At 47.7% G+C, this 22,845-nt stretch overlaps 1 protein-coding gene across 1 annotated transcript in view; it reads left to right on the top strand.

Annotated features, from left to right (window-relative positions):
• Nucleotides 1-21,292, top strand: part of GRHL3 (grainyhead like transcription factor 3) — a 61,665-nt gene extending 40,373 nt beyond the window's left edge. The window contains exons 11-16 of the mRNA XM_035120306.2: nt 4,927-5,060; nt 7,074-7,111; nt 7,945-8,033; nt 9,046-9,131; nt 10,506-10,570; nt 20,161-21,292. Of these exons, the coding sequence (XP_034976197.2) occupies nt 4,927-5,060; nt 7,074-7,111; nt 7,945-8,033; nt 9,046-9,131; nt 10,506-10,570; nt 20,161-20,275 (527 nt within the window). The 3' untranslated portion in view covers nt 20,276-21,292. The remainder of the gene's footprint in view (nt 1-4,926; nt 5,061-7,073; nt 7,112-7,944; nt 8,034-9,045; nt 9,132-10,505; nt 10,571-20,160) is intronic.
• Nucleotides 21,293-22,845: the final 1,553 nt, after the last annotated feature.

Here is a 22,845-nt window from a genome sequence, read left to right as displayed (position 1 = left end):
GGGAATTGCTTTCTCTGCAACTCACCCCAGCATCTCGTCAGAGACTGCCCACATCGCAGGGAGTGGCAAGGAAAGGCGGGAACGGTGGTGCCCTCCCCCACTGACGCAGCACCACAGAAGGGAAACGGGAAAGCCTGGCTGCAGGAGACAAGGGGCAGCAGCCAGGCACAGTCAGCAGACAACAGCCCCAGCCCGCCCACCCGCACAGAGAGGTGCAGAGCCAGCCCACCCCTCCCAGAGCAGGAGTGGTTCTAGAAGTGACGCTAACGCTCCCAAATGGCTATCCCCTGACGGTCCTCGCCTTAATTGACAGTGGGGCGTCCGCCAACTTCTTCTCGAGAAGCTTTGCAGAAGAGCACCAAATCCAGCTTTTGCAGTTGGATTTTCCTCTGCACGTAGCAACCATTGACGGCAGGGAGCTGCTGGGCGGGGCCATCACACATCAAACCCCCCCCATGAGAATGACGGTGGGAAGGCACTCAGAGACACTGGCGTTCAACGTCACCACCATCTCAGACCCCCCCATCGTCTTGGGCATGAGCTGGCTGGCGCGCCACGACCCCTCCATCAGTTGGCACCAGAGGTGCATCACGTTTGGGTCAGACTTTTGTCTGGAACATTGCATGCAGCACCAACCAGGGGAGGGGCCTCCGATAGCCACGGTGGCCACCATGCATATCAAAGGGGGTGAGGCAATACCCAAGCAGTACTGGGACCTGCAGGAGGTCTTCAGCGAAGCGGAGTCCGACCACCTACCCCCGCACAGGCCTTTTGACTGCCAGATCAACCTGGTGCCAGGGGCGACGATACCCCCAGCCAAGCTGTACGCCATGTCAGACCAGGAGCTCGAGGATCTGCGCGCTTTCATCGACAAGAACCTCAAGCGGGGGTTCATAAGGGAAAGCAAGGCAGCAGGGGGCAGCCCGGTCTTCTGGGTGGACAAGAAAGACACGCAACAGCGCCGTCTTGTGGTGGACTTTAGACGGCTGAATTCGGTGACAGAGCCCGTGGCTTTCCCCATGCCCAGAGTGGATGATCTCCTGACAGCGGCACGCAGGGGCAAGATTTTCACCAAGCTGGACCTAAGGGGGGCGTACAACTTGATCAGGATCCGGGAAGGAGATGAATGGAAAACCACGATGTTCACGCCTCTGGGCTCTTTTGAATATCTGGTGATGCCCTTCGGTTTGCAAGGGGGCTCAGCATGCTTCCAGGCCTTCATGCACCACGTCCTGGGGTCCCTCCTCTTCAGGAAATGCTTGGTCTTCCTAGATGACATCCTTATCTACTCGAATGACCCAGTGCAGCATGTGAAAGATGTCAGAGAGGTGTTGCAACGCCTGAAGGAGAACCACCTGTATGTGAAGCTGGAGAAGTGCAAGTTTCACACCAAAGAGGTGGACTTCCTGGGCTACAAGCTGTCAGACAAGGGGCTGGCGATGGACAAGGACAAGGTGCAGGCCATCCTGGACTGGCACAGCCCCAGGACGCGCAAAGATGCCCAACGCCTACTAGGCTTCGCTAACTTCTACAGGAAGTTCATCAAGAACTTCTCTCGCGTTACGGCTCCCATCACGGACTGCCTGAGAGGCAAGCAGAAGTTCAAGTGGACACCAGAGGCGCAAGCAGCGTTCGAAAGCCTCAAGAGAGTGTTCGCCTCAGACCAAAACCTGTTCCATGTGGTGCAGGACGCGCCCCTACGCATTGAGACAGATGCTTCTGAAAAAGCTGTGGGCGCAATTTTGTTGCAACTGGACGCCAACAGGGAGTGGAGACCCTGTGCCTTCTTCTCCAGGAAGCTGACACAGCCTGAACGCAACTACACAGTGTTTGATAGGGAACTTCTTGCGATCTACGCTGCGTTCCAGCACTGGCGACACTTCCTGGTGGGCGCGAAGCACCCCATCCAGGTGTGCACAGACCACAAGAACCTGGAGTTCTGGAGAACTGCCAGGGTGCTCAACCAGCGGCAGATACGGTGGGCAGAGTTCTTCTCGAACTTCAACTTCTCCATCCACTACATCCCGGGGGAGCAGAATGTCAGGGCGGATGCCCTCTCCCGCAAGCCAGAGTACATGGAGGAGGAGGCGCCACCAGCCCCAAGGCACATTTTCCCCCCGTCGGCATGGTCCTGCGGAGCAGCTGTGGTGAGCGAGGCAGAACTCACAGCACTGACGGCAGCGGATGAATTTGCCAACCGCATCTTCAGAGAACTGAGAGGGGGGAGGGAGCAGGCAAAAGACTTTGCAGAACGCAGAGGGCTGCTTTTCTATAAGGGTGCGCTGTACCTACCCACCACCCAGCTTCGACGTACGGTCCTCAAGCAGATGCACGACAACCCTACAGCGGGGCATTTTGGAAGGGACAAAACCGCTCACCTAGTCATGAGGCACTTCTGGTGGCCAGGGGTGCGGGAAGATGTTCGAGACTATGTAAGGGGCTGTACCACCTGCCAGCGGGCGAAGGTGGTCAGAGCAGCGCCACCAGGGTTGCTGGAGCCCTTAGCCACACCACACAGGCCGTGGGAAGTGGTGTCCATGGACTTCATCACAGATCTGCCTTCGTCCAGGGGTAAGACTGCAGTGTTGGTGGTGGTGGACCTTATGTCCAAAATGTGTCACTTTATACCGTGCGCCAGGGCAGTCTCGGCAGAAGAGACAGCCAAACTGTTTGTTGATCACATTTTCAGACTGCATGGATTACCTTTAAGGGTTATTTCGGATCGTGGCCGCCAATTTGTTTCCAGGTTCTGGCGGCGGCTCATGAACCTCCTGCAGGTGGAGGTCAGCTTGTCGACGGCTAGACACCCGCAGACCAACGGACAAGCGGAGAGGGTCAACGCCATTCTGCAGCAGTACCTGAGATGCTACGTCAGCCAGCGGCAAACGGACTGGGTGGATCGCTTGCCACTAGCAGAATTTGCCTACAACAATGCAGTGCACGTCTCCACAGGGGTGTCGCCCTTTAAGGCCAATTACGGGCGCGACCTCAGATCTTTCCCAGAGAGGGAGAGGGAGGAGGAGGAGGAGGAGGGCCCACAGGCTGAGGATTGGGCAGAGGAACTGGAGACGGTGCACCAGCAGCTCAGAGAACACTTGGAGAGGGCCAAGGAAGCGTACAAAAAGGGGGCAGATCGCCACAGGCGACAAGGGGAGGTCATCAGGGTGGGGGACAAGGTGTGGTTGTCCTCGGAGGGCCTTCCCACCAGAGGGAGGTGCAAAAAGCTGGCACCCAAAAGGCTGGGCCCCTTCACGGTCACGCAACAGGTAAACCCGGTGGCATACAGGCTGGCACTGCCAGAGGACATGAGGGTGCATCCAGTGTTTCATAGATCGCTGCTGTCGCCGTACAGGGAAAGCAGCAGGCTCCGAGACAGCGAACAAACCCCCGAGGGAGGGGGGGAGAGGGAAGGCAGGGAGCAACTCAATGAGGCCACGGCCATCCTGGATTCAAGGTGGGGGGTGGGGGGACTGGAGTACCTCATGGCATGGGAGGATGCTCCACCGTCCCAGAATGAATGGGTCCCAGCCACTCAGATACAGGAGGAATTCTTGGTGGAAGAATTTCACGCCCTCTTTCCCCACAGACCCAAGCCCTGGCACATGGAAAGGGAGGGGGAGGAGGAGGAGGCACGGGAGAGCAGCTCACCATGGCGCTGGGAAGCGGAGTTTGAGGAACCAGAGGATGAGGTATGGGTGTCACCGAGATCCACCCAGTCAGAGGAAGGAGCAGATTGGCAGAACGTTTTTACCCCCACCAGCTCTGACGCCACGGACTTTTTGGGATTCCCGTCCGCCCAGGCGGAAGGGGGGGGCTCGCAGGACTGGGGGGAGGTATTCACACCAACGGGCTCGGAGAGCACTGAGTTCTTAGGCTTCCAGTCGTCACCGACACATGGGGGGGGCCTGGGGAGGGGTGAAGGAGAGCTTGGGAGGGGGGTGGATGTGAGGGACAGGGGATATCGCGAAGTCCCTCCCCTCCTGAGTTCAAGCCCGTCCCCGAGCAAAGGGGAAAGCAGGGAGAGTTCCGATTCCAGTGGGGAAGCAGGAAGTCGTGTCCGAGGCTCAGGCAAGGTAGAGGAGCCAGGGTCCCAGGTGGGACAGGAAGGGGCAAGCAAGGGGGGAAGACCCATCCCTCCAACTCCAGAATTACGCAGGAAGAGGAGGGGCAAGAGGATGGGTCTGCCAAAGCTTTTGTGTTGGAGAAAGACGCGCCAAAAGCCATTAGGAGGTTCTGAAACCGACTGACAACATCGCTCCGTGTAAATAGCAATGACTTGAGCACTGTAAATACGCAGCACCAATAAAAGAATAAAATGCAGAGCTGCGTAGCGTCGTTACTCTGAAGTAGTCCACTCCGGCCACTGTGACACCTACCATAATTCTTTCTTGTACGTTGTATTCACTAATATTACACATTTTTATACAAACTTCACCCCAGTTATATGCATTTCTGTGCACATTAGTTGACTATAGAGAACTGCATTGCAAAATTCTGATACGTGCAGATTTTGAAGGATGAGGATGCTGCAGTTTGAGTATTTCCATCACTGCTTAGCCGCTTTTAACTAAAGGGAAAGACATTGGGAGGATGCTCATAGGTCCCCTCTGTCTTGTCCAGCCTTCCTCAACCATGTGCCTTCCAGACATTTTGGGCAGGGCTGATGAGTGTGTGGTCCAAAATATCTGGAAGGCAACAGATTGGGGAAGGCTGGTCTTGTCCTAATCTTGCAAACTGAGGCATGCATTACGGTACTTAGAATCATAGAACTGTAGAGTTGGAAGGGACCCTGAGGGTCATCAAGTCATGAATGCAGGAATCTCAGCTAAAGCATCCTTGGCTTGGATGAATCTCCACCACTCCCCTCCTTGATAAGTCTATAGCAACAAGCATGGTGGAAAACTAAGTTTCTCTTCTTCCTTCCAGGTCTGAAAAGCTGTTTGGTTTCAGGCTTCCGAGGCAACGAAATCACGTATCTCAAGCCACAGGCTGACTTGGAAACCCAGCCCGTCCTGTTTATTCCAAACGTCCACTTTTCAAACCTCCAGAGATGTGGAACGGTAAGTCCCCCCCTTACCATGGCCAGCCCTTCCATGAGACACCAAGGAGAAGTGGCTGTGGCAACTTCTGGGTTCTGGAGAAATCTTATGAGAGCCATGTGAGGCCTCCACGCGATCTCATGGGGCTCTCACGTGATCTTGAGCTGTTATCGCACAATCATGCTGGAACCAGGAAGTCGCAGCCATGTGACCCTGGTAAGCAGGACCAGCGACACACAGCATGTGGGCAGGGAACCTCACCTCGGGCAGCAAAATGCAACAGGAACTCCCTCTGCATGTTGCCTTCAAATACCTATTAAGGCAGTGAAGCATCCTGCTGCTACAGGAAGGGAGGGAAGCCACCATTAATGATGCCATTATCTTCATTTAATTTAGGCACCGAGACTAAATTTCGGTTTATTCAAAGGAATGTTTCAACTGCAAGAGTAGGGATTCTGGGAGAAGAGGCAAGCTGTTTTAATTGGGGACAGGGAACCTGCGACCCTTCAAACGTTGTTGGATTCCAGCTCCGATCATCCCTGGCCATTGGCCAATGTTGGCTGGGGCTGATGGGAGTTGGAGTCCCACAACATCTGGAAGGCCACAGATTCCCAGCCTTGGTTTAAAAGCTGCACTGCAAATTTTGTGTGAAGCAAAAAAGAGATACAGCAGTGCAAGGCATAGCATCAAGAAAGTGACTGATTGAGGGCAGTTCTACACCCCCCCCCCGTGGACTTCTGTTCTGTTCTTTAAAAAGAAGAAGAGAGAATTTGTATTTCCCCTCTCCCTGGAAAGCCTGGGAACTTAACTGTGTAATAGAGATCCGTGACAGAACTTGTCATGCCCTGAAAATGCAATTCCCAGGATTCTGTGGGGGAAGCCATGAATGATAAACTAGTTTAAAACTAAACCTAAGTTTGGAGTGTAGACATCTGCTCACTGTCTCTTCTAGGATACCTAGCGAGGAAAGTGCAGGCTTTGAGGAGGAATTTAAAAGCCAAAATGGATTCATATAAAGATGTGAGGAGATTAGAGAGCAGGAGCGGAGAGTGTCTGGCCACAGAAGCACAATTTAAGCAGGGGAGGGAGAGGGTTGAAAGGTCTACTCTCAGATAGGTTGATGATTAAATTGCAAAAGCAGGGTGCTCTAAGATGATTTGCTGTGGGGCTGTTCTATTTTCTGGATGTTGTTTTTAAACCTCACTGTAACCATAACATTATAATACAAAGTCAGTTACCCCCCCCCTTTTTAAAAAACAACAACGAAGGAATCAGTACCTTGGGCATGCATATCTAATATGTGCACCCCATTTATCTGTTTATTATATCTGTAGTCATTCAGGGTGTAGAACTAGAGATACAGACAGACAGACAGACAGACAGAGACTTGCTTAATTATCACATAGGCTGGTTTTCAATGCTAGTCCTATTCAGAGTAGACCCACTAAAGTTAATAGATGGGACTAACTTAGATTCATTACTTTCAGGGGATCTATTCTGAGTAGGACTTGGGTGAATACAACCCACAGAGTCTGAAGCTGATGTCCTTCTGAGAGGCCACAATACTTTTTGCCCCAAAAATCCCCTCCCCCATTTCCCCTTTCTTTTTCCCATTTGTATGAGGCTGCGTTTTTAATTTTTAATTCTTAATTTTAATGTATTTAGTCTTGTTGAGTTGTATTTTAACTACCATAGTTGTTTTATATTTGGTGTTAGCCGCTCTTAGCCTGGCCTTGGCTGGGGAGGGTGGGGTATAAATAAATTACTATTATTATTATTATTATTATTATTATTATTTATACCCCGCCCATCTGGCTGGGTTTCCCCAGCCACTCTGGGTGGCTTCCAACAGAAATATTAGAATACACTAATTTCTGAAAGATTAAAAGCTTCCCTAAACAGGGCTGCCTTTATTATTATTATTATTATTATTATTATTATTATTATTATTATTATTATATTTACTATTATTATTATTAAAAGAAGTATGGGGCATTTTAAATCTCTAATCTTTTAATCTTTCCCCCCCAACAGGCATTACCCACCGCTGGTGTTCCACATGACTCTAGCAGGTACAATATATGCGTTCATCTCCCACTTTGGCGCACCTGTCCAAGATATTCTTGCATAATTAGACAACCCATTGGCCCTAGTCCCACTTCCCATTTTGATTTTATTTTTATCCCATCTTTCTCTGGGAGTCTTGTCAAGGCTACATAAATCTGATCCAGGCACTGACCAAACCCAGACCCAATTAACTGCAGGATGTTTGCTATATCAGGTGCCTTCAGCCCTGCGAATCTGATGTCTACCAGATCTTGAGGTCCCTAATGGAATAAATGCAGGATATATAAAAGTGGTGAAATATAATGTTGGTAGGACATTCTCTGGAGTGAGAATCCCATTGAAACCGAACGAACAGGAGCTATGCTGAAGTGCTGTGAGACTGAGGGCAAGGATATATATGCTGAGTTGTGTCCAACTAAGTTCTACTCAGAGCAGACCCATTGAAATGGATGAACCTAAGTTAGTAATGTTACTTAACTCCAGTAGGTCTACTCTGAGCAGGACTTGTACCATGAACTCTGCCACAACCTAGCCTTCCAGAAGGAAATGGTTGGAGATGCTCAGCATCATTGGTTTCCTTACCTGTTGGACAATGTGAGGAATTGGATTTGGGGTGGCCAGAGAAGGAGACCAGAGGGACCCTCTCCATGGGGCACAATCCACTAGGACATTTTCTGCACCAGCCCTGTGGAAATGAATGAAAACTGTGTTTTTGTTTTTGTTCTTTAACAATGCATCAGTACAGTACTGGCATTTGAATCACTTAGGAGCAGCCATTTTGTTTCTGAATGCTGGTGCCCACCCTGGGATCTTCTGAACTTTCATTTTCCTCACTCAGGTTGCCTTTAAAGAGGAGCTGCCCTTCATTTCCTGATGAATTTGACCCTTTAGCTTCAAAGCAAGCCAAAGAGGAAGACCCTCAACGAGGTAATATTGCTATCAGAGATTACGCACACACATACCCCCACCCCAAGCTATAGACAAAGAAACAACAACCTCAGGTGGAACAGATGAGGAAAGAGCCTTGTGGGCTTACAAAATGTGAGGGAATAAACAGCAAGTGCCCATGAAAAATGGCGCTGAAGGCAACCCCTATTTTGGGGGACTCCAAATTAAGGAAATGAGAGTTGTTGAGCTTTTGGGGGGGGATTGCCCACAGTTGTTGAGCTTTGGGGGGGATTTCCGAAAAATGCTTGCCGAAGCCACCAATCATCCACCAGCAGCCGCCAATCGCCCGCCCAATTGCCACAGAAGCAGCCAATCGCCAGCAGGCATTGCCTCACCCACCAATCACCCACCTAATCGCTGCTGACAACCCCCTGCTCGTGGCTGCAACCAATCGCCCGTCCCCCATCTGCACTATCCGTGTATAAAGAAAACATTGTCTTATAGATGGAAAAATATGGTACTGTGGCTCCAAGTGTGCTCCCAACACTGGTGTTTGCAGCCGGGTACACATGACATTACCCACAATCTATATCTATCCCGTAGTTTCTTGAGAAATACTGCTGCTTGATGCGATTTCCATCAAACCAGTTTCTATCCCATTTGAAAGCCTAAGCCACATTAACTGAGGTGTGTACATTTGAGACAGCTTTTGTACCTGTGCAGATGACAACACTTGCACAGATGACAGCTTCACAGAATAGGAGCTTGGGCTGGGGAGCTGCAAGTGAGTGTGGGGGAACCAATCGGAGGGGGAGACAACCTCACTGCGTTTTAAGCCAGTAACGCATACATAGCCCTAATTTCATAAGAAACGAGGGTATAGATATAAATTGTGGCTAACACTGTGTGTACATCGCATCCAAAAACAGTGGCAAGAGTGCACGGGATGCAGAGTAAACAAGAGCATATATGTAGCCTCTGTGTGGTTAGAAATGACCAAATCTTGAAGGCTGAGCCCGCACGTGACAGCTGTCTGTTTCATACATTTCAGTCTTGCTCTATGTACGAAGAGAATCGGAGGAGGTTTTTGATGCTCTCATGCTGAAGACGCCAGACCTCAAAGGCCTGAGGAATGCTGTAAGTTTCCCCCCATCTCCCCCCCCCCCGGCCCGGTCATCTCTGCTACATAAAATTTACTAGGCTACCTAATGAATTAATAGGAAATACTTGGGGGGGGGAGTTGTTGTATTTATACCCCGCTTTTCCTGCAAAGAGCTCAAGGTGGCATAAATGGTTCTCCCCCTTCCCCATTTTATCGCCTCAAAAATATTAGGCTGAGAGACAGTGACTGGTCCAAGGTCACCCAGTGAGTTTCATGGCTGAGTGGGGATTTTGAACCTTAGTCTCCCAGACTCCCAGACACTACATGACATACAGTCTCCCAGACACTACATGACATACAGGGCCTCCTTCTGCAGAATCTCCATTGGAAGAGCTAAGAGCTACTTTAAGGCCCCAGCAGGCCCAATGAGGCTTGTGCAGAAGATTTTGTGTTGCTTAAGGGCGTAATGAGGCTTTTCTGCTTTGGTCAGTCAAAGGTCGTGGGCCAGCACTGATGCCAGTAGTGTAGTGCAAGCACTTTTGGGGTGTTATATTTGAATGCATATTGCATATTGGATTACAATATGCTTGTTCTGACCTTGGCCAGTATGGGGCGGCTCTTTTACACAATGCAGAAAGTCTCAGCCAACTACAGCCCCCTGCCAAGTGCATCTTTTTGTTGATGTCGTTTTAATGATGATGACTTTCATATTTTGCTCTGTTAAACGCCCCTTCTCCAATCAGTTTCCCAGGTGGAGAAAGTTTTTCTGGTCAAGCTTTTCTCCTCTGCATCTCACTTCTTTTCCCTTGGGCTGGCTGGAAACTCTCTCTCTCTCCCACCTCTCCCCCCACCCTTCTCAATGTTTGCAGAGCACACAATGCGAAGCATATTTCTGTGATGTCTATCAGCACCAATCCTGATAACCCCAGCTCTTCTTTGCTGAGGTGGGGAATAAAGCAAACAATTGTCTGAAATTATCTGATAGCCGCTTTTTATGGCTGTGCTTTTGTGTGTGTGTGTGTTGGTTTTGCACACTTTTACATTGGGAAAAAACAAACAGCATTTTGGGGGGAAATGTCAATTCACAGAACCGCCTTCTCTCTGCCCAGGTGGCGGCAGAAGCATTCCTTTGGGAAAGCATCAGAAAAGAGATTTCAGGAGAAAGGCTTGGGCTGCTCCCAAATAATTATTTTTATTTTAATCTTATCCTCAGATTTATATACTGCTTTGCTACCAAAACTATTGAAATGGTGTACATTAAAATAAAAATACAAAAGATTACAAGCTCAGTAGGCCAGGGATCTTAGCATTGCTTGCAGCGCTTTCCTTTATTGCTAGAACATTATCCATTGGGGGTTGCCTCTGGTAGGGCGCAACAATATTGACAGAATATTATTTTTCTCTTCCAGATTTCAGAAAAATACGGTCTGCCTGAAGAAAGCATCTATAAAGTCTATAAAAAATGCAAGCGCGGGTAAGTGATGGCCCATCCATGTTTACTCTGTGTGGTTTGCTCCACTCTGTAACTTTCTGCACTGTAACATATAGACAGTAGGTGCTGTACTAGAAAACAGGCAAGACCATTTCAGCATGGGAGTAGTCCTTGAGTATGCAGGCTTTAGAAACCAACAGAACTCCTTACCAGCCTTCAGCGCTGTTGTGCTACTGGTTCTGAGGAAGAGTTCTGTGCACCTCCATGAAGAACGTTAAGTCCAGCAGTGCTGGATCAGACTAATGACCTATCTAAATCCAGGACCCAGATTCCCACAGTGGCTAACTCATGCAGGTAAATGCTGTCTCCTGCTGCTGTTCCATGGTAACCAGCATTCATCCTCTGGGTATCAAAGAGCCATCATGATGACTATAGCTGTAACTATAGTACAGCAGGCTTTTGTACCCAGAGAAATATTATCCAATAAAGGTCAGGGCTGTTTCGAACGTGGTGGCAGGTGGTGCTTTTGTCCATGAGCAAAACCTGATAGATCATCACTGGCCGTTTTAAAGTTTGGGGAGGATGTGCAAGACCCGTCTTTTATCTGTATAGTTGTGTTCTTAGAATTTCATTGGTTATATCCACCTGTCAGGGATGCTTCCATTGTGATTCCTGCATTGCAATGGGTTGGATTGGATGATCCTTGGGGTCCCTTCCAACTCTACAATTCTATGATTTCTGCATTTGTTTTAATTGATTTTAACAAAAGTCGCTTTGGGTCACTTTTGTGAGGAGAGTGACTAAGAATATCATCATTCTTATCTAGGGAGGGAAGTAATTTTGGCTCAGATCAGATTGCCTAAAGGAAGGTTGGGGATACATCATCATCATCATCATCATTATTAAAATCCTGTCTTTCCCAAAAAAAAACACCCTGGGACTCAGGGTGGCTTACAAAAACTAAAACAAACACAGATAAAACACAGAAACCTAAAAAACATATAAAAGATAATAGTTTAAATGTAATTAACTATAATAGAATTAAAACAATGTAAAACAAACCTATAAAATCTAGTAAACAAAGCGAGTAAAAACAACACAACACCATGTGAATGAAAGCCCTTTCCTTAAAAGTGATTGCTTCCCAATGCCCTGCAGGAATAACAGTGGAAGAACAATAAGGGGAGAGCCTGTCTAGCTTCTCTAGGAAGAGAGTTTCGAAGTATGGGAGTGGCCACCAAGAAAGGTCCTCTTCCGCATCCCCACCATGTTGCCACCCAGGCCCCTCTCTGGCGTTCAGTCCTCTTCCCCAGGCCTACCCCTCAGAAGTCCTGCCCAACACCTTCCTAGAGTGCTTTTGCCTGGCTGAGAAGTATCATGGAACTGGGATATACTGCCTCTTGCTTGCCTGGATGGAGAAATGGGTGGTGGTGGGTAGAAACTACTGGCTTTTGCATAGCTGGTATGTAGCCTAGGGCTGCCCCACCCACTTTGACTCTTGCCCTACCCACTTTTTGTTCTGCCCGTGGTTGGCCAACAAAGGAATGCAGCCCTCAGGCTGAGATAGGTTCCTGATCCTTGGGAGCCCTTGGAAAAAGCCAGATGCAGGAGGTCTGCCCATGTCTGTGGGGCGTACAAGGCCTAACAATCCTGTTGGCTTCTCAGTAGTATGGCCAGATTATCCTATGGAAAAGGAATTACCAAGAAGTGTGTGTATATGTACACAAGTGGAATAACCTGGCTAATTTGTTGGCTTTTTTGTTATCTCCCAAGGTAGTTGCCTGAGGTCTCAACAGGTTTAGCTTATCTCAATCACTAGGGCACCAGTGTTTGTTTCTCAAAGCTAGCAGGGTCAGAGTAACCCTCTGACTCCTAGTGGCAGACAGCACTGGAAAAATGCAGTCTTGGATGGAAAGTGTGTGTTTGTGTGTGATCCCACCAGGGTGACTAATTTTGGTACAGATACAGCACTTAGTTGTTTTAGATGCTATCAACCAAGCCGGAGCATCTGAAGCTCACATTCAATGGGCGTTGCCTGCAGGGACATTAAACTCTGTGAGATCTAATACTGTGACTTTTTGGCTAAAACAGAAAACCATGAGCCAAATATAGGAGCAAAACGAGGCTCATCTTCACCTGGGTCAAAGATCCAGTTTCAACCCCCAACACGCAATTGCACACACACACACACACAGAGAGAGAGAGAGAGAGAGAGAGAGAGAGAGAGAGAGAGAGAGAGAGAGAGAGAGAGAGAGAGAAGCTGGCAGCCCTAATGGCTCCTCTCTAGAGGCTTCACCCGAGGCAAAAAACCTGGCTGGCCCCACATAGCTGGCCTATACATTGTTACACTCATCACTAGGATCAATGCCTCCACAATGAGTTTACATAGAATTTGAGCACCTCTTGCCTCTCAATTTGGGGACGCTGGATACCCCGCTCCACCTCAACGTAGCTACCAGCAGAGATAGAACAATTAGCTTTAATCAATGTGACCTTGGGGGAGGTGCGAGGAGTGTCTTGCCTTGCGCCCCAGCTTGCCCCATCAGAGGATTTTGGGCACTGTAGTTTACCCCTCACAAAGTTACCATTCCCAGCAAGCCTTAACAAACAAGTGTCAGCTTAATTGAACAATGTTGGATTTCCAGATGTTAACTATGAACCCTGGTTTCAGGGCCGTCTTAAGCGCCCCTGCCGCCGTGGAGCGATGGATCCCTCCGGTGCCCCCCCCGTTTCCCAGTGCGGTGGGCGGGTGGGCGCAGCGCGGCTGCCACAGGCGCTGTTGTGCGGCGCCGCGGCGGGCGGGCAGGCACAGCGCGGTTGTCGAACCAGCGGACCGGGCGGGCGCAGCTCGCGGCGCCCTCCTGGCGGGCCGCCGCCATGGTGCCCTGCGCCACCGGGGGTCTACCTAGAGCTGGCCCTGCCTGGTTTTGATGTTTTAATTACTCGGTTGGGGGGGGGGAGCTACAAAATGCAGGCTTACCCCTACAAAGCCCTACAAAAAGACTGCACAACCTTACAGATGGTTTGGAGGGGATCCCAGATTTTGGGGGGTTCATAGTTAATGAAGCCAACAGTGTTGATAACTTATATGATGGGGTGGTGGAGGAATATGCTTTGAATGTGCCTTAAAGGTATCGCTGTGTATGCAGTCTCAGGTAACCGATTTCTGTTTGGGACCTAGCAATCTCTACCTAGCTCTTCCTCCCCAGGCTGAACAATAGAGCAGCTTCCCTGCTGGGCTTAAGGATCTTTTGCATTCCACCTTGCCATTTGAGTCTGGGAGAAGACAAAAGAAAAAGATCAGGGGGAGGGGGCTAGACTGTTGCTAATCTTTTTTTGCTCTGGCCCACCTGCCCCATGTTGTAAGGCAAGGAGCAAGTTTAGCATGTTTGTCATGGGGCGGCTGACCCTTCCTTCCCCTTTCTCCTAATCTTGTTGTGTCTGGAAAACTGCAGCTCTTTCTAGCCCCATGGTATAAGGACAGGAGAGTTCTGTTGCTGTTGCCTCCTGGGGTTTTGTAAGGAAAATAGTGTTCTGTTAGTTTTGCATGGTGCTGCACTGAATGATTCCTCATGGCACCAGACCCTGGTTTCCAGAGAAGTAGATTCTATATTCCTCGGTTGCAGCAAAAGCAACACAGTTTTAAAGTCTAATTTTTTATATTATTATTATTGTATAAACTTTGATGGGCAATATGTGTAAATCTTTGTGTACTGGAGTCCACTTCATCAGATGCATGGAGTATTGGAAGGTATACATAGTTACACACACACACACACACACACACAGAGAGAGAGAGAGGGAGGGAGAGAGAGAGAGAGGGAGAGAGAGAGAGAGAGAGAGAGAGAGAGAAAGTTAGTTGTGAAGTCAGGGGGGAAATGTAAGCAATTCAGAGTGCTCACTGTGTTAAAACTTACATGTATATAAAATTATTACAGAGACCATTCACAGTGCTGTGCATAGCTGCCAAGTCTCCCGCTGAAAAATGCGGGATCAGCAGCGGTGCGGCACCGGAAGTCACTTCTATGCATGTCCGGACATGCGTAGAAGCAAGTTCCGGTGCCACTCTACCTGATTTCCGGTGCCCAGGCATGGGCGGAGCAGCACCGGAAGTCGCTTCTATGCATGTCCAGACATGCGTAGAAGCGACTTCCGGTGCCGTGCTACCCATGTCTGGGCACCGGAATTCAGGCGGCACCAGGACCCAAAGTGGAGCCTCCCTGGCAGGTAGGAAATCTGGGGGATTTCCGGGATTTTTTTCAATCGGGGCTGCCAGCGGGAAACGGCTTTAAAAACGGGGGTTTCCCGCGAAAAACGGGAGACTTGGCAGCTATGGTGCTGTGTTGATGATGGTATGTACCGTGTTTCTCATATTATAAGACATGTCTTATATTTATTTTTTCCTCAAAAAAACACACTATGGCTTATTTTCAAGGGATGTCTTTTTTTTTTTCCTCCTCCTCCTGCCGCGGCCGACATTGCTGCTGCGCCTATCACTATGTCTTATTTTCGGGGTATGGCTTATATTCCTTGAATGCTTAAAAATCCTGCTATGGCTTATTTTATGGGTATGTCTTAAAATATGAGAAACAGGGTACACACCATACCATTTAAAGCACATACACACAAATCCTGGGAACTGCAGTTTACTCTTTACAGAGCTGTAGTTCCTCATACCTTTAACAAACCACAGCTCCAATGATTCTTTGAGGAGAGGATGTTACTTGATGTAAATGTTTTAATTGTTATAATGCTTGTGAGATTGCTGGACAGGGCACCTTTGGAAGGAAGGACAGGATATAAAATAAATAAATAAATGTGAACATTTAGTGAACATTCATCCTGGTTAGATGATGTTTCATCCAGCAAGTGTAATCCCACACTTTCCTGTGCATTTTCAGGAAATGGTTTGGTTATACAAAAAAATCCAATTCATTTAATCCTGAAAATAGTGACCGCCGTCTGAAACCACCCTCTGCGTGACATCAACTCTCCCAAATCTCAAGCAGGGGTTTTATTGGCCCTGTGGTCTGATACCCTTCTGAGTGGAGATGCCAGGGATTGAACCTGGAACATTGTACCATCTGAAATGGTACAATCCAAGAAGGACTGTACCATGCATCATTTTTGCCTGTTTGGGTTGTCTTGGATGAGTCCTATACCTCATGGGGAAATAACAGAGTTCCTAGCTTTATGTTTGCCTCCTAATACTTAATGCAGATGTTTCTGCGTGCAAGTACCCTTACTTTGGATTCTTGAAGACAGAACAGTCTTTCCTCACCTGCTGATTATCCTTTCTTGGCTGGTCCCTCCACATCAGTTAATGGGCAAACGTGTGTTTGTGAAAGCACATGTTTGTTGGAATTACTGTACTGTAGGTGAATTTCCAAGCGTAGAGCCCAAAGAGAGGTTTGAGTTTTCCTCTTAGCAATTCTGTGCTCTGAATAGAAATGAGCAAGCTCAGCAAACACAACAGAGACTGGTGTTAAAGGTCTTTCACTTACAGACAAGCTCATTATCCAAATTGCTGTGCAATTAACTGAATGCAAAGTCACAAGCTTATAAATAAAACCACCAAACCCTGACCTGGTCAGCAGCAAACTGAAATGGAAAAAGACCAGCACTCTTGCATGAGATCCCTGGACAACCAACTGCAGCTTTGTGACGGCAGGAAGGTTCAGTACTTCCAACTTGCCCTTGAAAAATCTGCTGCCCCCACTATCATGTCTTCATTAAATGACTCCTCCCTCGGTCTAATAATCCCAATCAAGGAAGAGCTAATATGGCTTAATAGCTGGGAATGAGTTGGCAAGTCCTTGATCCAAGTGGCTAGAACCTGGGAAGTTACTGATGACAAGAGACTCAGGTTGCAAAAACAGCACACATGCAAAGCACATTGGCCTGGCTCACAGATAATGCTAAGCCATTTTTAGTTTAGGCAAAGTTTGATGTGTTTCAGCATCTGGAAGCTAGCTCAGCAGACTAACCATGGTTTATTCCCTGGCAACAACAAACCATGATGTGAAGCCATAGTTCGCTGATGACACATGGCTTGTTTTAACTATGGTTTGGTATTCTGTCTGAAGCCAGCAGCCTTGTTTAACCATGGTGTGTTTGGCCGCCCCTTTACCAAGCTACAGAGGCATCTTGAAAGCAACTCAAGCTTTGTAGAAATGAGCCATGGATTGTTTGCTCACCTGTGAGATGGCTCGTGGTTTGTTGAACAAACCTTGGCTAAACCAAACCAAGACTTAGCACTATGTTAGAAAGGGCACTTTTTAATATTGTATCGTTCCTTCCCAGTTAAGCTTCAGTTGATTATAATCACTGTCTTTGATCACTTTGGCATATTGTATCCTTCCACTAATGAGCTTGGATGGTGAGCTTATCCTCCTTATCCTCCCAGCAACCCTGTGAGGTAGGTTAGGCAAGCACAGTTGACCCAAAGTCATTCAAAGAGTTTCATGGCTGAGGAAGGATTAGAACTTGGGCCTCCAACACCCTTTCCCTTGCTTCAGATTGGCTCCCAACCAGTGGAAGTTTGCTGCCCTGGTTCCCACATTGCATCAAGCTTGGGCCCAGATTGATGGTGGCGCTAGAAGGGAAGCTACTGTACCCCCTTTTTAAAAAGCACCTGTATGAGGTGGGCGAGGGAAGCCTTTCATCCTGTCAAAGGAGGGTTATCTGACTGACGTGGGTCGGCTTCATCTGCGGAACAGGCAAAGAGGCCCTTCAGTTTTGGAGGGGCAGGTTTTAATTCCATGGGAATGAGCTAGCTGAGGTTTTCCAGAGCGGCTTCTGAAAGAAGCAGCTGTGTCTCTGAACCGCCCCAGGTCCTCCGCAAACCGCAACCCTTCTCCCCTTGCCTGACAGGCGAGGAACGTCTCCTCCATTGCCAAACTTTTTCTCCTCTGTTTCCTTGAAGGCCTCCTTGTGAGTGAGATACAATCGAGTATCCCAGGTTCTCCCCCGCACCTCCCAATCAATGCTTGGCAGATGAGCTCATTGCTTTCGTTGGATCCAGTCCAGGGCTTGGGCTGAAAAGAGAGGCAAGAGCACTAGAGGGTGTGCCTGATGCATCCCACAGCTGAGAAGGGCTTTGGAGAAGGGAAAGGAGGCCCTCAGTAGGTTGTGGGTGGTGGTGAGAGCATCAGGCTAGAGCAGGCATCCCCAAACTGCGGCCATCCAGATGTTTTGGCCTGCAACTCCCATGATCCCTAGCTAACAAGACCAGTGGTCGGGGAAGATGGGAATTGTAGTCCAAAACATCTGGAGGGCCGAAGTTTGGGGATGCCTGGGCTAGGCAGGTGGCGCTGACTAATTCTTGTGTCCCCCCCCCCAACTTCTGTGTTGAGTTCTTGTGGTCAGTGTAGCCTTTATAGGAGGAAGAAGCCAGCAACCAATGCAACCCCAGGGACTGGTTATACCTAAGGAGGTAGACAAGTGAGGGCTGGCCAAGGGCATGCTGAGCTTGGTGGGGCAGTAGCACATCAACCCTAATAGATCAGCCTCCACTGGGCCTGGAAAACTGCATCAGACCTAATGGGTAGTAAGCTGTACAAGTCTGGGATGAACACCAGTTCAGGGAGTATCTTAAAGTGCTCTCCAGTGTGATGCTTTGGTGTGGCTGGCTAGATGCTACTCTTTGCTGTGCCAGACAAGGCACACAGACACCAGGTGGCTTATGGGAGCTAGGCATGAGCGCAGAGCACACCTGACTCTCAGACCATTCCACCTGGAAGCTCCCTCTTTTGTAGCACGTAACCCAGACATCTTTCCTCAGGGGAGCAATTTTGTGCTTTGGAAACAGCAAGAGCAGTAAAATTTATTAGGGGTCGTTATATATAACTGCTTTTAATGTTGAATGAAGAGAGTCTCTGGGGTTTGTTTTTTTCTATTAAAAAAACCCAACAACCCCAAAACCACCAGGTACAACATGAGAAAACCCTCTAATTCTTCCGCAGTTACGTGTCCATATAAAATGCCTCTCTCTGTGCACTATAAGGAGAGAGAACTGGTTGCAGTTGAGAAATGTAAAATATGACAATAATCTATCCAGTTCCGACTTTATGGGCCTGGGATTTCCCCCCTTGTATCTGAGGCTGGCTGACATTCCTTGAATTGTAGCTTGAAGGGTGTGTGTGCTCTACGATTAGTGACTTGTTCCTGGTAGGTAAGGGCTAAACCTATACATGGGAGATCTGTGATCAATTTCCCAGATTTATGTTTACTCAAATAGAGTTGCGCGGGGCTGCCAATTTGATTAGAGGAAAGGTCCTGGGGCTGTGTGTATATGTGCATAGCCCTCTCCCCTCCTATACTATATATGCAGGGGGACTTTACTGTCACAGCACTGCACAGAGTAGCTGGAATGGGTATGGGTTTAATTGGAGAAAAGAGCACAAGGGGAAAGGTTAAGCACTCCACCTCCAAGCACTGGTGCTAGCTACAATCAGGTTCAAAGCCCACCACGGACTCTTCCCATTTCAATAAAAATAAATAAAGCCAAGAGATCAATTATCAGATCTCCTTTATAATGCTGGTTTGGCAGTAAATGGGTTTTAAGCCCCAAAGTCCATAAATCAAACTTTCATTCATGAAATTATCATTGGTCTTAAGCATGACACTCGTGTACTTAGAAAACATTGTACAACTGGCTTTTATTTTGTGCTTTATTATTATATGATCAAGTGATTTGATGTACTGTACTTGTCGTGGACATACCAATGAGAAAGCTCAACAAGAACTTTATATAGTCACACACACACACACCAAGAAACCTGGGAACTGTAGTTTACCTGTCACACAGCTGCAATCCCTGGCACCCTCAAAAGACTACAGTTCCCAGGCTTCTTTGGGCAAAGAACTATGCTTTAAATGTGCAGTGTGGATATGATTACTGGCCTCTCCAACTAGAACAAAACAGAGCAGAAAGTGGAAGCAAGTCACTCCACTATTCATATTGTAGTTAAAGAGCATTCATCATTTGATTGGATACAAGCAAGTGTACATATGCTATTGGAGAGGCCATCCTCTTCACCCCCTGCCCTCAACAGATGCTTAGTTAAGCTTGCCCTAGAGCAGGGGTAGGCAACCTAAGGCCCGTGGTCCGGATGCGGCACAATTGCCTTCTCAATTTGGCCCACAGATGGTCCGGGAATCAGCATGTTTTTACATGAGTAGAACGTGTGCTTTTATTTAAAATGCATTTGTGGGTTATTTGTGGGGCCTGCCTGGTGTTTTTACATGAGTAGAATGTGTGCTTTTATTTAAAATGCATATCTGTGTTATTTGTGGGGCATAGGAATTCGTTCATTTCCCCCCAAAAAATATAGTCCGGCCCACCACATGGTCTGAGGGACACTGGGCCGGCCCACGGCTGAAAAAGGTTGCTGACCCCTGCCCTAGAGGGTGGGGTGGGAATTCATTTCTCCTTTCAAAATAGCAGTCATCCCCCTAAGAGAGAGGTACTATGGCTCTCCAGCAAAGAACATTGTTTTGATCTTATAGTCATAGTGCAATTCTCCACCTCAGAAAATTGCAGGGTTTCCCCATCTCTGAGGGACTTCCGATGGGGAGCTATTGAAGGATTGGTTGTTGAGCTGAGCCTCTCTGTTCTGCTTCTTTTCCAGAATCCTGGTGAATATGGACAACAACATAATTCAACACTACAGCAACCACATGGCCTTTTTACTTGACGTAGTTGAAGCAGAGGACAAGTTCCAGGTGACCCTCAAGGAGCTCTAAGGACTCAAAAAGGCTACACTTCTGCTGGGAGGCCGCTTGCGAAGCTGAGTTCGATCCACCAGCAAACCACCCCATAGTCAAAACCATCGGCTCAAAGCATTTAACTTGAACGCCATCCCTTTTGGAGGGAGGGAGCAAGAGAGAGACAGAACCAAGGCTCCACATGTGAAGACTGCTTTGAAGATCCATTCTCAGTGTGAATGTGGAACTTCTGCCCATTGAGGAGTTGCTGTTGTTGTTTTATACTTTATTTTTATTATGATCCTCTGCCAGGCAATCAATACTGACCTTTTTTACTTTTCCGCACATAGGGAAGCACCAACTTCTGTCAGGCAGGGGAACAACCCGGTGCCTGTCTTGGCGCCTCTGAACTGCCAAACTAGCAAACAAGAGACTGTCACAATTGCATATGGATGTTACCAAACACACAAGCACACACATAACCTTACATTTTCTCACTGCCTTACTACTTGCCTCTAGAACCCTGGATGTAAATACCTGCAATAGAAGTGCCTGGCCAGAGTGACCGTTTTATACATTTCTGATTCCATTTGTTATTTTATAAATATATATATAATAATTATAATTATAATAATATCTATCTCTCTTTCTGTGTGTGTATATGTATAAATAGTATCTTGTTTTATATTGAACTTGACAATGGAGGAAGGTAGAGCATTTCAAAACCAGGCTGCTTCATAATTCCCCAGGGTTGTTGTTTTTGTTTGTTTTGTTTTTTTCTGTTCATTTTTGTAAAAAAAAAAGTATGTTATTATTATGGTAATAAAGATTCAAAGACTGAAAGCAAACTTGGGACAGTGTTAAGTATTGAATAGGGATGGGTTTTTAATTTCTTCAGGAGCATTTTGGAAGCGGGGCAACAAGGAGACCTTGGCTGCTGAGTCTTGCTTCCAGCAAAAATGCAGCTTTGATAACATTCCATAGCCTGACAATGTGCCTAAGCCAGGCCTCTTTTAGGAAGCAGCTTCTGGTCCTTTGCAGAAACAAGCTGGATGTGATAGGAGGAGAGCTTCTCAAGGGAGAAGGCTGGTAAAGGTGGTAGATTCATCTGGGCCTGTAGTTCACCAGAGTGGCTGGGGAATTAATAATTAATTACAAATGGATTGGGCCTTCAAAGCCCCCTCGTATGCACCCAGCATCATTAAGTGATAGGGGCTTAGCTGATATTGGGGTATTTTGTGAACATGGTTGACCCCTGTAAATCATTCCCCCGTTGGGTTAATGAAGGGCTTTAACCAGATACTTTGTTCATTGACTTGAATTGACTTTGGGACAGTCCTGCAGCCAAATCTGATTGGCTGCTTTGTGTTATGTCACTGCATTTATTATGTCGCCCCTGATTGGTTGGAATCACTCAGGAAAGGATGGCAGTGGGGTGTGGGTGGGTGTGCCTAAGCTGCTAAAGAGAAGAGACAACAATGGCGGGAATTGCAAAGGAACAAAACCCTTACAATCCCACTCTCACTCCAGTTTTGATGGGAAATATACTCAAGCATACAAAGTGTGTGCACATATATTTCCCTTGAGCAGGCAAAACAGTAATGTGATTTTTACAATACTGGGTGAAATGGTTGTAAGCATAGAAAACAGCCTTCTGCTGATTTTGTACCATTGCTCCATCTAGCTCTCTGTTGTCTAAATAGCTTGGCGGCAGCTCTTTGGAATTTCAAAGAGGGAATCTTTCTGTTCCATCCCTGGAGATGCCAGGGATTAATATGGGGCCATTTTGCATGCATGACATGTTCATCCTCAAACATTTCTAAGGGTGTGGCTACTTTTCCTCCCATTGCAAGACCCCATCTGGAAATCAACCGCTTGCACCCAGAACAAGCATCATGCACTAAATAAACAAGTAGGACACACACAACTCCTCGCAGTGCTGCTGTCTGGTCCAAATCAGGGCCGTACTGCTGCTATTTGCTAAAATTTAGAGGCATGAAATCTGATTGTGGATCTGCGTTGTCCTATCTACAGTAATTATTTATTTAAAAGTAGGTGGTGTAGGTCACCCACTCATGGCAATCTTTTGTTTCTTGGGAATTACTTGTCAACTGGAAAATCCAGTCCACCATTGGGTGGGTAAGGGGAAATGAGAGAGCAGGAAACATTATTTGTTGTTGTGGAGGTGGAAACCTTAGGCCTATCCTTCACTATGCAAAAGGAAAAATGGTGCAGGATGCCCGTGGCTTTTGCTGGAGGAGTAAAGATTCCTATTTGTCTTTGAGTTCTGCTATATCACCAGGATGTTGGCCAATCAAGGGTTCGAACCGAGGGGCAAATCACACAACCCTTTCACCACGTCTCAAGCAGGGCACAGAGCTATTCAACCCATGTTGTCAAATGATCCTAAACCCCACACTTGGTTCTAGAGAGTGTCACCCATCAGAGGTCAATGCAGAGAGGGGATAGCTTAACTCCCCCGGCTCAGTTCACTCAGCTTAGCAGCGGGGCTGAGAGTGGGCTTGAGGGACAGTTCGGGAGAGTGGCAAATTGCTTTCAAGCAGATCATGTGTGTCCGATGCATATTCCGAAGCATGGGCCTACATTCT

This window comes from Zootoca vivipara, chromosome 6 (assembly GCF_963506605.1).
Source record: "Zootoca vivipara chromosome 6, rZooViv1.1, whole genome shotgun sequence".
Lineage (NCBI taxonomy): Eukaryota > Metazoa > Chordata > Lepidosauria > Squamata > Lacertidae > Zootoca > Zootoca vivipara.
Note: the sequence above shows the minus strand (reverse complement) of the source record. Positions and strands in the feature narration are given on the sequence as shown.